This window comes from Seriola aureovittata, chromosome 24 (assembly GCF_021018895.1).
Source record: "Seriola aureovittata isolate HTS-2021-v1 ecotype China chromosome 24, ASM2101889v1, whole genome shotgun sequence".
NCBI classification, from domain to species: domain Eukaryota; kingdom Metazoa; phylum Chordata; class Actinopteri; order Carangiformes; family Carangidae; genus Seriola; species Seriola aureovittata.
In genome coordinates this window covers 6103194-6119119 of record NC_079387.1, presented here as the reverse complement: position 1 = coordinate 6119119, position 15926 = coordinate 6103194, and the positions used below count along the sequence as shown (strand labels likewise).

At 43.5% G+C, this 15926-nt stretch overlaps 1 protein-coding gene across 1 annotated transcript; it reads right to left on the bottom strand.

Annotated features, from left to right (window-relative positions):
• Positions 1-1431: 1431 nt before the first annotated feature.
• On the bottom strand, positions 1432-6517 carry LOC130165395 (zona pellucida sperm-binding protein 3-like). The gene is made up of 11 exons (XM_056370631.1): positions 6019-6517; positions 5815-5917; positions 5221-5339; positions 5028-5146; positions 4763-4866; positions 3901-4078; positions 3575-3692; positions 2590-2681; positions 2337-2431; positions 1730-1861; positions 1432-1582 (listed from the first exon to the last, which is right to left on the bottom strand). Exons 1-11 carry the CDS (start codon positions 6454-6456, stop codon positions 1455-1457), a joined length of 1626 nt encoding a protein of 541 aa, XP_056226606.1. The 5' UTR covers positions 6457-6517; the 3' UTR covers positions 1432-1454.
• Positions 6518-15926: the final 9409 nt, after the last annotated feature.

Here is a 15926-nt window from a genome sequence, read left to right as displayed (position 1 = left end):
AATGAATGCTAATGTTGCTCTGGATGTGTAAACAGGCAAAATGTTTGCTCACATGTTTGCTAAATGAACTTAAAGGTGTCAGTGTGAGCCAGTGTTAGCCAAAAAAGTTAAATATACTGCTGTAAACTGTCTAATGTGTTCAGCAGTGTGTGGAACAGCAAGAGCAAATAGTGCTTCCTTGCACTGTAAAAGTAGCACCTAGTGACCAATCTATTCTTGTTCCCTTCTCTCTGTCGTCCTTTATTCTTTTTCCAGTACCTGAAACCACAATAAGACCCTTTTTCCACATCCTCAATGACTCATTTTCGGGAGAGGCTTGTGGGTGTGTGTCTATCACTGTGCCTCTGAGTGTGTATGTTTGTCGCTGTCATGTGTCCTGCTGGTGCATCATTAGGTATGGCTTTTTATTAGCCTCTGGTGTGCCGGGGATGGGAGGGGGTCAGCATCACTCCGGCAGTAAACTAGCGCAGCCGCCAGCCCTGCACACGGGAACAAACACCCCATTAAACCAAGGCCTTCACATATTACTGTAATAAAAGCTCCTGCTCTCGCCTTTATGGGCTTTTTAATTATGTCTATCCGTCTTCCTGGGCTTGTGAGCAACAGTTCATGATGAGCCCCATTTCACGAATACTCCGCCACTGGTAGAAAGCTGGAGGGGGTGAATTAAAGGGAAGAGCCGAAAATGGCCTGAAGCTAAAATATGACTATTGTTACTGGGATGGTACTTTATGTTTTACCTCGCAGCATGGAGCCAATGGCACTACTTTACACTATTTCTCTTTGTTTTACATGTATATTAGTATAAAGATGGTAAAAATCTCATGCAGCTCAAGTGAATTACATGGCAGCTCTGTAGTAATGGTGTGTATTAAATTATCTCCCTGAGATTGGGGCAATGGCTGGACTAGCTGCAGGCTCCCTAAAAATTAACCATACAAATCATCCATGCATGAATTGAACATAAAGGCCATTTCAGGGTCATTTCAGACCTTGTACATGTTTGTGTACAGTACTTATTATTCACACTAATGTGTATATAATGGTCGCTCACCGGCCACCCCATCTGCCCCCCCCCCCCTTTAAATGTTCTATCAACAGCCCTGTACATTTTGCAAACCATATTTAGTGAGGTATTTCTTGCACACTACGACTTGACCGCTTTTAACCCTATCATGCAAACACTTGGAGTGCAGTGCAGATGCACCTGAGCAACAGACTGTACAGATTCTACCAAACACAGCCATCTCCTGCAGAGAAATACTGTTAGTTTAACTCTGAAAACAACCCACAGAGGTCGAGTTTGAGGCTTTGAAATGGTTGATTTCAGCCTTAAAAAAAAAAAAAAAAAAAAAAAAAAAAAAAACTATTAAAAAACAATATTACTTTTGCTTTGTGCAAAATGAGAGAGAAAGAAAAACAAGGCCTTGTACTAAATGTTTTATTGTCTTCAATCAGGTATAAACAGCATGTCCAGTTGGCTTGCGTAGCCTGCTGCAAATGACAGCACCCATAAAAACTTGCAACACCACAGCCAGTGCTGCACCCACTCCACACAGCAGGGCTATCGATGGATAAGAGGCTGATGGAGAGGAGAGAGAGCAGAAGACAAACATTATCGGCCCTATTAGTCACAGTATTTAGCATTAGTGATTAAGAAACAGTGAATTTGAATGTATTTTCCAGTTATACTGTTACATGTGTGAAAAACCACCAGTGCACGTCTTACCTGCTTGAATCACTTCATGTGTCTGGAGCAGAGAGACCGGCTCTGGGGGAAACTCCGACACCTCCGTCAGCTCCTCCAGCAGGATGGGGCCCAGAGCAGCCGTCCCCTCCCACTGCAGATCTAGAGGAAGACCTTCCAAGTCCAACAGGGGGGAGGATAGCAGGGGGAAGAAAAATCTACTTAGTGCATTTAGTCAGCTGAGTCAACCATTCACGACACGACTGATTGGTTGGACAATTAAAGGGATTAACTCAAAATCAATCCTCCCAAGATGCATAAACAGCATGTGTGCCAACTGAAAGCAAGTAAGCTTGTCTAAACATGGGCGGAACCTCTGCTCATCTATTAGTGTGGGGGTGATTTAATTCACACTGGGTTGCTAAAAAAATACCCACTTCTAATATAAAAAGGTGAGGTTTGCTAGATTAGGACCATGCAGGTCAGTTTGGCCTGATCACATAAAAGTACATTTTTTGTGATAGTCTTTTAATAACCGTAATGTAAGGGCTCCGTAGGGATGGTATCAAACCCCCCTCCGGCATGGGTTAGCATCAAATGTTGAGGATTCATGTTGTGTGTAATGTGATGTTGCTTCTGTAAACTGTACCAGCATCTGCTGCCAGGCTTCTTTTCCATCTCCGCTCACTGCAGCTGGTTTCACAGCAGCTACACACCTTATTGTCTCCACCTGATGCCACCCATCTGTCCAGAGCCAAAAAATGTATTCGGTTAAAGAGAGAGAGAGAGAGAGAGAGAGAGAGAGAGGCTGAGCAAAGCTTTTCATAGCATTAAAGTCATGGTGATGCAGGAGGAAAAAAAAAACAAAAAAAAAAAACACCCATCCATTTGTAGGAACTAACCTGTTCGCCTCACTCAGGAATGAACACGCTTTGCGTTGCGAGTCGACAGGAACAGAGACCGTTGTTGCTTTCAGATGGCACGTGATGTAGAGCTTTAAAGTTACATGCAGTATTAAACATGGATTACCACAATGCAAAATATTGCACAGGCTACATCTCTACAAATTTACATCAAGTTCCCCACATGCTAGCTTCACTAAACACACACTACCTTAAAATTACTGGATTCAAATATTTCAATTTCTATCTGAAACCTTACACATGCTAACATTGCTAGTATGTACAGTGTTCTGACTGTACTCAACAGGAACCCACCCAGTCTTACTGGAAGATGTAAATATTTCTGAGAGGGAATTTAAGCTCAATTATTTCACTTTGCATCCCATTACAGTCCATGTTGTACTGCTGAAACTATAGTGCATGATTATGTAAAACTTATATGTACATATATATGAGGCTTTTGTATTGTGCAATAACTACGTTTTGCACCGTACTCTTAAAAAGGCAATTAAAGTCACTGATGGATTTTTAAAGCAGTGATTTGCATTTAGAATTTATTTGGCTAAGATTCATCCAAAGCAGTAATGTACAGATGCACAAAAGGTTTTTCTGAGTTGACACTGGTTTATATTAAACGGCACAGCTCCATTTTAGCTTATTCAGTCCATCATAGTTACCGAGCTTAACGTTACCTAAGACTGCGTTCATTCCCTCAGTTGGAAAGTATTTGAACTCCTAAGCCTCCGAGGACAGTGTCACCATCAAATATCACTTATAAATGTATATATGACGTGCCAACTTAGCACGTAAGAGACTAACAGAACACCAGGAAAAAAAAAAAAAAAAAGGTTAAAGAAACACCTTGACTGCTGCAAAACACACCAGATGGCTGAAATAGAAAATCTGCCTAAAAAGTCAAATGTCTACATGATCAGTAGTTTTATTAAAGTGTATAAAAAACACATCTCACACTCACTGTACTTACTGAATTCCTGTGATCTTGGTTGAACCTGAAGGCTTTCAGCAGGAAATGAAGTTTATCCTCTTGGCTCCTCTGCATGAAGTAAGACTTGGCTCCTGTCAGCTTAGCATCAGTTAAACACCTTATATGGCAAAACACAGGCACTGGGATCATATTCATAAACACATTCCATCTCTTTGCAGGACAATCAACGCTTGATATGTATTTTTCAAACATAACTCTTGATTATTATGACCGGCTGACTCTTTTAGACAAACACATCCACTTGACTGTTTATATGCAGTGTCTGTTTGCGGCCTGTTCAAGTACACTAATCCACAGCTTCTCACCCATGATTACTGATGAAGGGGTATCTGGGTTGGGAACTGGGGTCGGGGCTCACAGTGGCCACACAGCTGTCCACATAGACCCTCAGTGGAACGTGGTGACCCCGGAGGACCGCTGCCTCAATGTGCATCACGTCACTCAGGAAGTAAACACTGGAAGGCCTCTGCGACTGCCAGTCCTCTAATTAAATACAGAAGGGAAAAAATATAAGTGGAAAAGTAATGCCGGGGCCATCAATCTGATTAGATGATGCCCATGGGGGGGAAGAGAGGGTCAGCGCAGCAGCAGGGAATAGAATATAGGTACAGAAACAACAAGAGAAAAGGACTTTAAAGAAGGCAATAAATGGATTACATCATCATTAACCTGGGTAAGAAACGCAGATGAGGGTCTGTGCTTGCAAAAACTCGTTTAAAACTTCCATCATTTCCTTCATAACTTCATATAAGTCCATGCAAGTAAATCACAGGAGATGCGGTGAGCTTCTGCAAGGCTGACTTTTCAAGATGAGCGATTTGGTGCAGTCACCGTCTTGCCGTGTGTAGCTTGGAATTAATTAGAAGACATAATCAGCTGTTTATTGATCTCTTTATTGTGCAAGTGACCCTGCTGGGTCAGCTGCAGCCTGCAAGGCATGTAATTTCAGCTCATCACCATGCATCAAAAGTTTCACTCCTGTTTATCAAGTCGCTGTTTAGCATCTTTAACAGTCACGGCAAAGTCTGCGAGGCCTCGAGTGATTGCAATTATGCCCTTCGCTGGGGAAATTAGTCAAACCGCCTGCCGCAAATCAAAGTTTGTGTTTTTTTTTTTTTTTTTTTTTTCCAGAACATCAGCTCTAAGTTTTTTTTATGTGTCCCCCACCTGTCATGAGATGTAGGGAGAAGTGCAGCTGCTGCTCTGCTAGCATGTCTGAGGCGAACTGCTTCCAGGTAGGCCTCACGGCGCCGCTGCTCACATAATGCCTCCTGCGAGGACAATTACAGGAAGGACGGGCATTTCACTGGAGAGGGGCTCGTTGAGGGAGAAGAATATACACTTCATCGCAAAGATAGGCAAGAGTAGAGAGAGGATGGCATTATAGAGAGGTAAACATTAGCAGGGTCTCTGCAGGGTTGCAGACCTTTACCTTTGATAGTGGCATTCAATTACCACCTCAGCTTGGTTGGTCTTGAAAATGAAGGTGTTGGCAATGGGTGTTGGAGAGTACATCAGGGAGAAGGAGTATATGAGGGCGTCTTCGGTCATCTAAAGAAAGCACACAGCAGTTACAGAGAACACCGAAAAAAAAATTGCTGGACATGAGGCAGAAAGCCACGCACCGTCATTGTGCTGCCGCAGCCCTGTAACTTTGTCTGGAAGTGCAGGATGTGGTCAGCGGCGTCTAGCGCAGCGCAGCCTCCTAAGGTCAGATCACTGGGACGGATCAACTGACCGTTTCCTAAGAACAAAGAGGAAAAGGCACAGCTTAAATCAAGACCATTACCCCAGGCCATTTCTTTTCCTGGTCCAGTCAATAACACTCACGGCAAGTGCAGGTTCAACTACAGGACAAATAAAAAGGTTTCTTAATGCGACGCTGTAGAGTCAGTATTTGAGTACCAAGAATGCCCCTTCTCGGAGTGAAGAAATAAGAGGAAACAGTATTGATCGCCGAGTCCATAGTCTGTGCCATTTGCAGTAATAAGCACTGAGTGTCCCATCTTCACCGTTCCATTCAATTTTCCAATTCGGGCCTCTAACCTGGCCCCGTCTTTTACTGACATCAGAGCAGAAGGCATGTTAAATGGACCCGTGCTGGTTCCACACAAAAAACACAAACACACACACACAAAAAACACAAACACACACACACACACACACACACACACACACACACACACGATCTATTCAAACAAGTAACTAGCAGCCATTACCTAGGAAGTTCTGCTTGACCTCTATGGTGACTTCTCCTTCACCGCAGCGCACTGCCACACTGTCAGCTGGCACAGGCACCCGCTGCTCTATCTTCACCAGCACCTACAAAATCATTCACACTCATTTACACTGAAAATATTTGGTGGACAGATTGATGAGACTGTGTAGAAGTAATAGATTAAAAAAGAAAGGTTTCAAAGTACTTTGGATTCCTGCTTGACAGGAGGGTTCAGATCTGGGCCTTTTAACAACTCTGGAGCAAGGACAGTTTCCCTCGGATCCAGCTGCTCTGAGGTCAGCTTTCTGGCCTCTGATCTCTCAGGGTTTTGAAAAGTTTGCATGTGCTCCACGAGAGGCCGGGCCGGTTTCTGCTTGCTGACAGCTGGGCTCCTGAGCTGGTAGCTCCTGAGCCGGTAGCTGACAGGAAAGCGACGCGCATCACCTTGTCCTGTCCGGTTTGACTGATGGTCTGCGGTCTGCGGTGATCTCGGCAGCTGTAAGCTCACTGTCGCTTCCTCTTGTGGGATTTGTGTCAGAGTCTCATTGGTGCTGAAGTTAAACCAGTTTTGTGAGGCTACACAAAGATTCCCACATGAGAAGAGAAGCACAGATCCTAACAAAACTGCTTCTCTGAGCCCCATCACAACCTCTCACACAAAACCCTGAGTTTTGGTGCGTTCAGGAGGAACTGCTGCTATGATCTTTTGACCAAAACTCAGGAATGGGAACTTGGCACTGGCTCCACCTTCTCCTAATGACTTGATTGGAGTCCAGCCTGAAGGATTCAATCTTTCAACCTTCTCACTAAACAGAATTGCAGAGTAGATGACAGCTGTTTGGCTGCTGTTACAGTCTCTCAACTCGGCAAAGACTCATGTCATAAAGAAATTCATTTAATTTAAATAACCATGTCTACATTTCTTGTGTGGAAAACTATGGAAAGTGCAAAAAATGAATTCTTTAAATGTTTTTGAGGCAGACAATGCTGTCTGCCAAATCTCCACTTGTCACGATGCTAATGCACAAAGACATTTATAAACAGAAACCTGCCCGACCCTAACAGTGAGTGGCTTTCACTGCCCTCATGAGGCAAATCAATCAACACCCTCAGGGGTTTTTTTTTTTTTTTTTTTGTGCTGTGTGGACTTGAGTGTCGAGGCGATGCGGTCAACAGTCTGCAGAGCTCAGCAGAGTCACTCATAAAACTGAGATTAATGACCATCTTCTGTGAGACTTCACAAATGTCACCACCTCCAAATGCACGTGTGCGTGCGTGCGTGTGTGTTTGTTTGCGTGACATGTTACAGGAAGCAAGGGGCGTGTCTTGAGCATATGGGTTGAGATGCCCTGTTTTTCTTTCACTTGACCTGGTATAAATCTTGCACTGGTGAGTATTCAGTAATGGCAGGTCTGTTTAACCTCTTAATCTCTTTACCACTTAAGTTTTTTTGTTACACATAGAAATAAAGTTTCTATTCTGCACTGCTCTCTTTAAATATTCTAAATGTGCTTATTCTACCACTGAAATCACAGTATATGATGCTTTTGGCTGAAATGCACCAGATTTGTGTACTTTTCAAAATTCAGCCTGATATAATTACTTTTATTTTTTTAACTCTTGGATCTCCATTCGAATTAAAAGCTGGTGTTTTACCTTATTTTTCTTGCTGTCAACAAATGAAAAGAGCAAAGCCAACTGTGCAGAACATAAATACATCCATGCAGTACAAACTAGATACAAGAATTCAATCACTCCTTTCCAACTTGTCTGTTGAACTCAGCTCCAAGCCCTGAAAACTGTTTTATTCCTATAAAAATTTGAGTTACTTTAATAGGAAGTAATAGTGCATTTGTTAGGCACTATTTTCTCTGGCGGATTAGTACACGTCTGAGTATTTCCAGCAGTAGAATGGTGTATGTGGGACTGACTCAAAATAAACTACAGTGCCCGCGTTGATGGTAATGAAGGAACATGACACCCAGTGGAGCTGTATGACACACACACAGTATCATGATTTGGATACACAGAGCTTTTCATGGAATCTGTTGACAATAAAGAAAATATAAAATATTGGCAGGTTTATTCTTTAAAATGATGATGAATAAAATAAATAAAAGAAAGCCATTATGGGAATACTTTATGTAAAACTCTCTGATTAAATTTAATATGGAGAAATGGTGACTTTGCTCTTCGTTTCAATTATTCTTTCTTTTAAATTTCTTTTAATGATATTCCCATCCATTAGTCATTGTACAGGCATATACCCTAAAAACAATAAAAAATCTATGTTTCTCATCATTTACAGCCGTACTTGTTGAACTTTTTTCCAGTAAGAACATATGGATAAAAACAATAATGAGATTTCATTGAAAGAAACTCCCGTTCTAAACTCTAAATGGGTTTTTTAAAGTCACTTCCCCTTGATTCAGACACACTAATCTGGGTTGACCTACAGGAATACATTACAGCTCTTCCTCTGTCAGGATCTCCCTGCAGACTCCCCAACAGAGAGGCTGCTATTGTCAGGAACTGGCTTTTATCTTCTGCTGATCAGCTGCAAAACAAAGAGAAGAGGTGTGTGTATATGCGTGTGTGTTAGTTCAGAGGGCTGGAGTGAAATCAGTCAATCCCTGCCAGTTAGGCCCCCCTCTGCTGCCGATCTCTAACTTGGTTAGTGGCCTCTAATTTGGCCCCCAGAGGGCCCTAATGCGGCCCCAATGGGGGTTTCTGAAAGGGGCCTGGCAGCTTCTACCTCTGCTCCCTCACACACACACACACACACACACACACACACACACACTGCTGCCACTCCCATCAGCTTCTGTTTCCAATAATCCAGGGATAGGAGGATGTAGGTAAATACACAGATCCTCTATTTAAACAATAAACACACACATCCTCACACACACACACACTCATCCCACATCCACCAGATGGAAAATTGACAACCGGGATGGGCACACCGACGACACAGATGCTCAGTGACAGCAACACACACACAAATACACACACACACGTCCCTCATCAGGTTTTGCTGACAGCACAAAGTCACGGGGAAAAAGAGCTTCATTTGGCCCTCACTGCACTGCACCATACGGATTACAGTTATGGAGGCTCATTAAAAACATGTAGTGGGAGATGGATTAGTTATAGCCTGCTGTTGTGGTGGGCGAGCAGCGTTCAAGATCAGCGGATTTCTATGCGTTTTGTCAGCGTTCACACAGCACTGAATAGATTTGCGTGGGACAGGGAGATATTTCTGAGGGAAATTTTGCCTTCCAACATGTACTGGCATGTGTTTTTAGAAGCTGGCATCAGTTGTGGTGCCACTGCTTAGAACTATCTTGGTATGTTGGCAATTTTTTAAAAGAGAGCAAATGTGTGGATCCGTCAGGAGGGTGAAGTTGAAGATGAAATATGGGTTAGCAAAACGAGTGAGGCAGGAGAATAATAAGTGTCAGAGCGAGAAGAGAAAGTGAGAAGGTCTTAAAGAAGGAGCAAGTCATGTGAGGGGAGGGAAGGGAAAGTGCAAACAAAGGAGGGGAAGAAGAAAAATATGGTTGGGGTCAGTGAACCTCCGGGTGAGGGATAACAGACAGCAGCCTGGCTGGTTGCTCGGCCCGTCCCGGTGGGAGCAACATGAAATAACAGCACGCCGTGGCTCTGATTCACGGCCCATCAGCAGCCATTTCCAACACATCTCCACACAAGGACACACATTCTGTTTTCACACACTCGCGGGGACACGGACACACACACCCAGGAACATGCAGTAACACACACACAAGCGCAGGCACCGGCTCACATACAAAGGAAATTCAGACACACATACACACTCATGCAGAGAGGTAATGGACTGTTATTAAAGACATGCATCACACCACGTCACCTACTGACCACACACAAAGCCACACACACTCACACACACACACATCTGCACATTGCTCACACAGAAACACCGATGGGATAATGATCCCCTGGCAATAACAGCTGTATCATTTAGCGAAAAGCCACAGTGGCATGGCGAGTGTGACGGTGACACACTCCTACTCTGGAGTTTTGACATGAGCTAGAAGCTTTCCCAGGCTGCTCCTGCTCCGCACACGGCTGACCTCATTTTTTATCACTACATCCATGACATTTCTCATGAAGGGATCGTTGTCTCGCTCAATAGCCTGCGAGTGGCCTTTGTCACGGTATAAAGGTCTTCAGCACCGGTTGATTGACAGGTGTCATAGAGGGACAATGCAGCGGCAGGAGAATCAGGAGCTGACCTTTAGCCTCCTACTCCGCCCTACATCCTGGGCTCCAAAGTTTCTCTCAAGGGATTTACTTTTCATTTTCCCTGCTATCTGATCTGATCTCTCTCCTGTAGTAGAGCTGATGATATTTAGTTTATTGGTTGTGTACCTTCTTAAATTTAGTTTAATTGTGCAATTAGGAAGCACTTAGATGATGAATCGTAACAGTAAAGAGTTTAAATCTGACCATCTTTTATCACATGACCAGAATATCACAATTAAGTTAAACCTTGTGTGGTGAGGTGACAAATTAAAAGAGACATAGGTGCACCAAAATATTTTAATGGTTTATCTTAGTGGCAGAACTAAATATAGACATTTAGTATCGGTATGTGTCTCTGTGCATGTGTGTAAGTGTGTGGTGTAGAGGAATGTGGAGGAGCAAGGTGTAAAGGTGTAATTTTGTAGCCATGGTGCAAAATCAGAATACAAAGAGTGTGTCTTTACATCGTCTTTAAAGCCCCCCCCCCACTCAGAAACGTGTTATGATTATTGTTACTTCTAGCTTCACTGTGCATAATTACATTTGTGCAGAGTTTGACGCTAGGAGGCTGTTTTCACAGTCATCTGCTGAGTTTCTCTGTGCTCACCTTAAATCTCAGTTTGACATGCGTAAACATTGAGCAGGATTTTGTGACATCACAGTTTATCTGGAGGCCAGTCGTGGTCCGATACGCAGCTAACACAAGTGCGTTGTAGAAACCTGGAACCTCCCGTGCACATACAGGAGGAACTGACCTTTCAGAAAGATAGGAGATGTCTTGTGTCCAGTAGGGAAACTTTTACATATTCATAGACTCTGGATTTTTCAAAGAGGGAGAATTTATTTTTTATTTTTTATGTGCCTTTAAAAAAGGTGGATCTTTAATATTCAGCATTCAGGATGATACACCTGACTCCTGACCACAACATGAACACTTTAAAGGAGCTATTTGTAAGTTTTGCTATTGCTACATAGCTGAAAGTAGCATTAATAGCTGTTTACTTACTAGTCTAGAAGAAACAGTGAATATCAAAGTTCATTCCTTTAATCGCCAAGAGCTATCTCCAGCGTTGCAAAACATCACTAGTGTTGACTCCTGTTTTTCTTCTATTTCTATCTTCTTTTCTTCTGCGTGGAAGTGGAGCTTTGGAGCTATGAGGAGGTGACTGCACATCACAGTACTAGTTATGTAGCTGTAGAAAACTATCAGCGTTTAGCATGCTGAACATTAGAATCATAACATCATAGATTTTCACATGGATTTCCACGCAGTATAATCCAGGTTTCTATGGGTGTTTTTACACACTTTTGAAATTCAACATGTTTTTGATGTTTAATGCTTTTTTGCAAACCAGTGAATCTGACTATACTTAATGAAGGAGTGAACCTAGTCAGATTTCCTTTAAAATATCCAGTTTGACATCCATTCCATTCTAAAGCCTTTTCAGAGGGGAATCTGAAGTGTTATACATTTGCATAATGTGCAGCATCTTTGCACATGTCAACTTCTTCCGGATGGAGTTTCCCACTCACCTCAGATTGCCTGTTTATTAATTATGCTTCTTCCATATGACCTTTGGGTTCCTCTCTTTCCAATGGGGGAGATGACAGGAAACAAATGATCTGAGCACATTAACATACCATATGGTGGATGCTTTTAACCAAAGTGCTTCACAGTGCCACATGAACGTGGGTGGCCCCACTGGGAATCAAATGGTGTTACTTCCATGCTCCACTCGTGACCTCACTGACACTGTTTTATTCCAGAGTTTATATCCTCACAGTGTGTTTTAAACGATGAGGCTCCCATTGTAGAAAAGGACATAAATGGTGTGTTTGTGCGAATGAGGGTGACGTGAAAACCTGTCTTCCTTATGTGGGCATATAATATGTTGCAGACACACACACACACACACACACACACATAAAAGTCTATTCTCTCTCTCTCTCCCGAATCTTTCTCAGTTATGCTGCAATTCAAGCCTTTTGTTTAATAAACAATTTGTCAGTGATGTATCGAACGCCAGCTCTAATTTGATTGTCTGTGAAATGTGTATGGAGGTGGCTGCCTGCTCTCCCTCTCTCTGGCTCTCTGTCTGCAGAACCAACAGTGATATTCTACCCTTTCTCTCCCCTGCAGGTGTGTGTGTGTGTGTGTGTGTGTGTGTGTGTGTGTGTGTTTGTGCCAGCAATGGGGATGCGTGTGTGTCCGCATGCATTTGTGTGTGTGTGTGTGCAGGGATGAGGATGGAAGAGCAATCCTTAAGGGTTTGCAATTACATCTAAACGGCATAATCAGACATGATGGATGGCTGTTGCCTTTTCCACAATGTCTAGACCTCAGCTCCACCAGCACAATAAGGTTATAGAGAGAGTGGGAAATGATGAAAGATTTGATAGTTTTGTTCTGCTTCAGTCCGATCAGAGTCACTTTTCCCCGCTGAAGTCCCCCTCTGGTGACCTCAGCAACATTTGGACATTTTCATCACAGACAAATCAACTAGTTTTCTGGGCAAAATGGGCTGAATAACTTATTTCTGCCATTTCACAGCAAATGGAGAGAGGTTTCGGTGAAATTGAATATCTTGTTTTTCATCGTTCTGCGGTTTAATCCTCTTTATTTCTTGTAGACAGGAAATAGCACAAGAAAATAAAATATTTACCTGATTAATTCGGCCATCAGAAGCTTGAAAAGGGCAATTCTGGGCTAAAATAACCCTTTGCATATGTTACTGTAAATTCTTGAATTAGTTTTCGTCAATAGGTGGCACTGTGGGACCAAAAGTTCACCACACAGCACCTGCTTGAGGCTTCAGCAGCTTAGATAAGAGCAAACCACAAGTGCAACCTGGTAAGTACAGGGTGGCAGGTACAACGAGGTGTGTTGTTCTGGTTCTTGAAGCTTGGCTCTTTCTTATCCCTGCTCAGTCCACTTCAGCACAGAGCCAGAGGAGGCAAAATGACATGGTTTATTTCAACCACAACAGCGTTGCAAATGAAGGCCTGAAGACGCCAAAGGGATCAATTTAGGATCTGAGGTAAGATGTTAAATGGACAGAATAATTGTGAGCTTTCGCTTTGGCAATTTCTCGCAAGGTTCTTGCAATTATCATGGACAATTGCATCCTTTGACTGGCCAGGTGATTTAATTGAAACGAGAGCAGCTACAATATAAGATTGCAGTTTGCATGGAAACTATTAATCAGGGAGAGTTTAGCTGCTAAAAGCTGGTGAGTGTACGGTGGATGCACACACAGAACTTGTCTGTGCTGTCAACAAGCTGAGTGGTAAATAAAAAAGGAGAGGTAGCTTCGTCAGCTGTACCTCGTAATTACCCAGATGGGCCGTGTGTGTGGCAAAAAGTGAAAAACTGCGGTCGGGAAAGCAGCTGGTATATGTGAAGAGAAGACGGGAGGTTGTCAAGACACGGAGAACAGACATCTTTCTCACAGAGGCGTCGATGAATGAGGTCAGTCAGGAGCTGTCGCCACTCTCATTGTCACCAACGAAGAAGACAGGAAGGAGAGATCTTTCGGAGATGCAACAACCACGCTCCTCCTTGCTTCCTGTCAAATGAATCTTTGATTGTGCTTGTTCATCTTGGCACCGTGACATCACCAAGCTGGCTTTCCCACAAGAGCCTCATTACCCACAATCCCAGAGGTTGACAAAGATGTTGTCATCACCTGAAACGCCGCCATTTCTCTCTCGCTCTCTCCCTCTCCCTCTCCCTCTCCTTTCTCCTCCCTGTCTTTCTGCTTCGTTGATCAGGCAGGCGAAGCTGTCGCTCGGGAGCGTCACACAGATGTTCAGTAAGGAAACAACTCAAAAATAGACATGATCCCTGGTAGAAATACACATTTCATGTCCTGGGTGAGGCGGTTGTTATTGTCACTGCTGATGCATGAAACAGAGAGAAGAGAGGAGAAGAGAAGAGAAGAGATGCAGATCTCACCAAAGTCCGATTCTCATTCTCCGATCAACAGGCCTCTCGTGCAGCTGAGCCCACCTTGCATGACTTGAAATGAGCTCTATCCTTTGAACCTGTTATGTCTGCTTCCTACCTGCAGGCCGTCCACTTTTTATCCACCGTCCTTTGAACGGATCAACATATTTCCAGTCACGACTGTCTTTCCGCTTGATTTAAAAGATGAGAAAGACTTGCGTGAGGCAGTGCGTGGACAGAAGAAAAACAGAACTCGTCGCTTCATCAGATCGTTGGTTCATTTCTGCTGCACAACAAAGGCTCTGCAATGACAGAGGCGTGCGCAGGCCACCGTCGTGAACACGTGCAAAAGTCCCTTCCCCTGCTGTCTGACCAGGTCCGCCCTGATGTTCCTCGTAGCAGCTTCCCCTCTGCAGCCTCTGCAGCCCGGCCATTAAAATGCAAACACCCACGCCAATATGATCATTGACAACGCGGCAGAAACAAACGACTTTATGAAATCGCTGCCGGCAGAGAAATCACTCTTGCCCTAATGTCGGCAGCTCGAAGCTCTGACAGCGAAAAACAGAGCAGGGAAGAAAAGTAGTTTCACCCCCCTCGACTCTCCCTGTGACATTCTGAGAGATATTTACCTTGTAAAGATCTTGACATTTCGCTGTGCGCTCTAATAACATCCTGAAATATGAATAAGAGTGCAGAGAGTGGAGAGGAGCCCTGCAGAGCTTTTGTTAACAGGTATTGATTGATGCCGAGGTGGAAGGAAGGAAGGAAGGAGCGGGGGCCACATGACGGCCACGGGGAGCCACTCTTTACTGATCATCTGTTAACCTTGTCAAAAGATCTCACCCGCTACCTCTCACAGGCCTGGGAGCGTTCTTGGTGGTCATCACAGAGTCTGTGATTTCCTTATCAAAGCAAAAGCGTAATTCACGTCAGGCCGGAGCTGTCAGACAGCTGGGTCGATATTCGGCTGCAACAACAGCAGCAACAGCAGCAACAGTGACGTTACTGCTGTGAGACAGGAGCGACTAACTGAAATACTGACTATCTAACTTTGAAGAAGAAGCTGATGGCTCTCTCATCTGCACAGGTCAACCGCTGTGAGTGGTTTGAACTGCTTCCTGAAACAGCAGGGGACTCATTACTGCAGGAAAATAAATAAAAAAGTGATTTCTTATGCTTATGTAAGAACTTTTGTATCGACACGATGCGACTTGTTTTTGCAATTATCCCCCAGCCGTTTTATGTTGTGGTGATTTGACATACACTTTGATTATAGGTTTTTACTGCACATCTGTCTTCAAAGCGAACCGAGTGGCCTTGTTACGGAGCAACATTTTGAAGTGACTTGAGCTAAATTGGTTTTGAATTGAGTTTATCTGAGAGGCAGACGCCGTGCAACCAGGCTGCAGTTTCTGATGGCATCAAGGGATCAAACCAGGAAGTGCAGACCTTTGTTTGACAATGAAATTTTTTTACCACTGTCCTTATATATTACATGATATTGATTATATTCAGAACAGTTATGGATTGACTTCCCATAATGGTCACGGATTGAAAATAGAGTTTCATACTTTTTAGTTCTGTTTGAGGCAAGTTTGTTTCTCAGGTTTGTGCTCACAGGCTCTATAAATTTTCCACTGTCCATTCAGTTCCATTAAACTTAACAGAGGTTCATCCTCTGCATTTACCAAATGTCATGGCAAACCATCCAACAAATGTTGAGACACTTCAGTCCGGACCAATAAACTGGTGGGCTGGTTAGGGTTAGCCATGTTGCTGGCATGGATACAAAATAAAAAACAGTCCCTCATGACTTATGTAAAAGGCTTGACAACAGAGAACTGAGCGAACAAACAAGTAAAATATCATTTACAGGC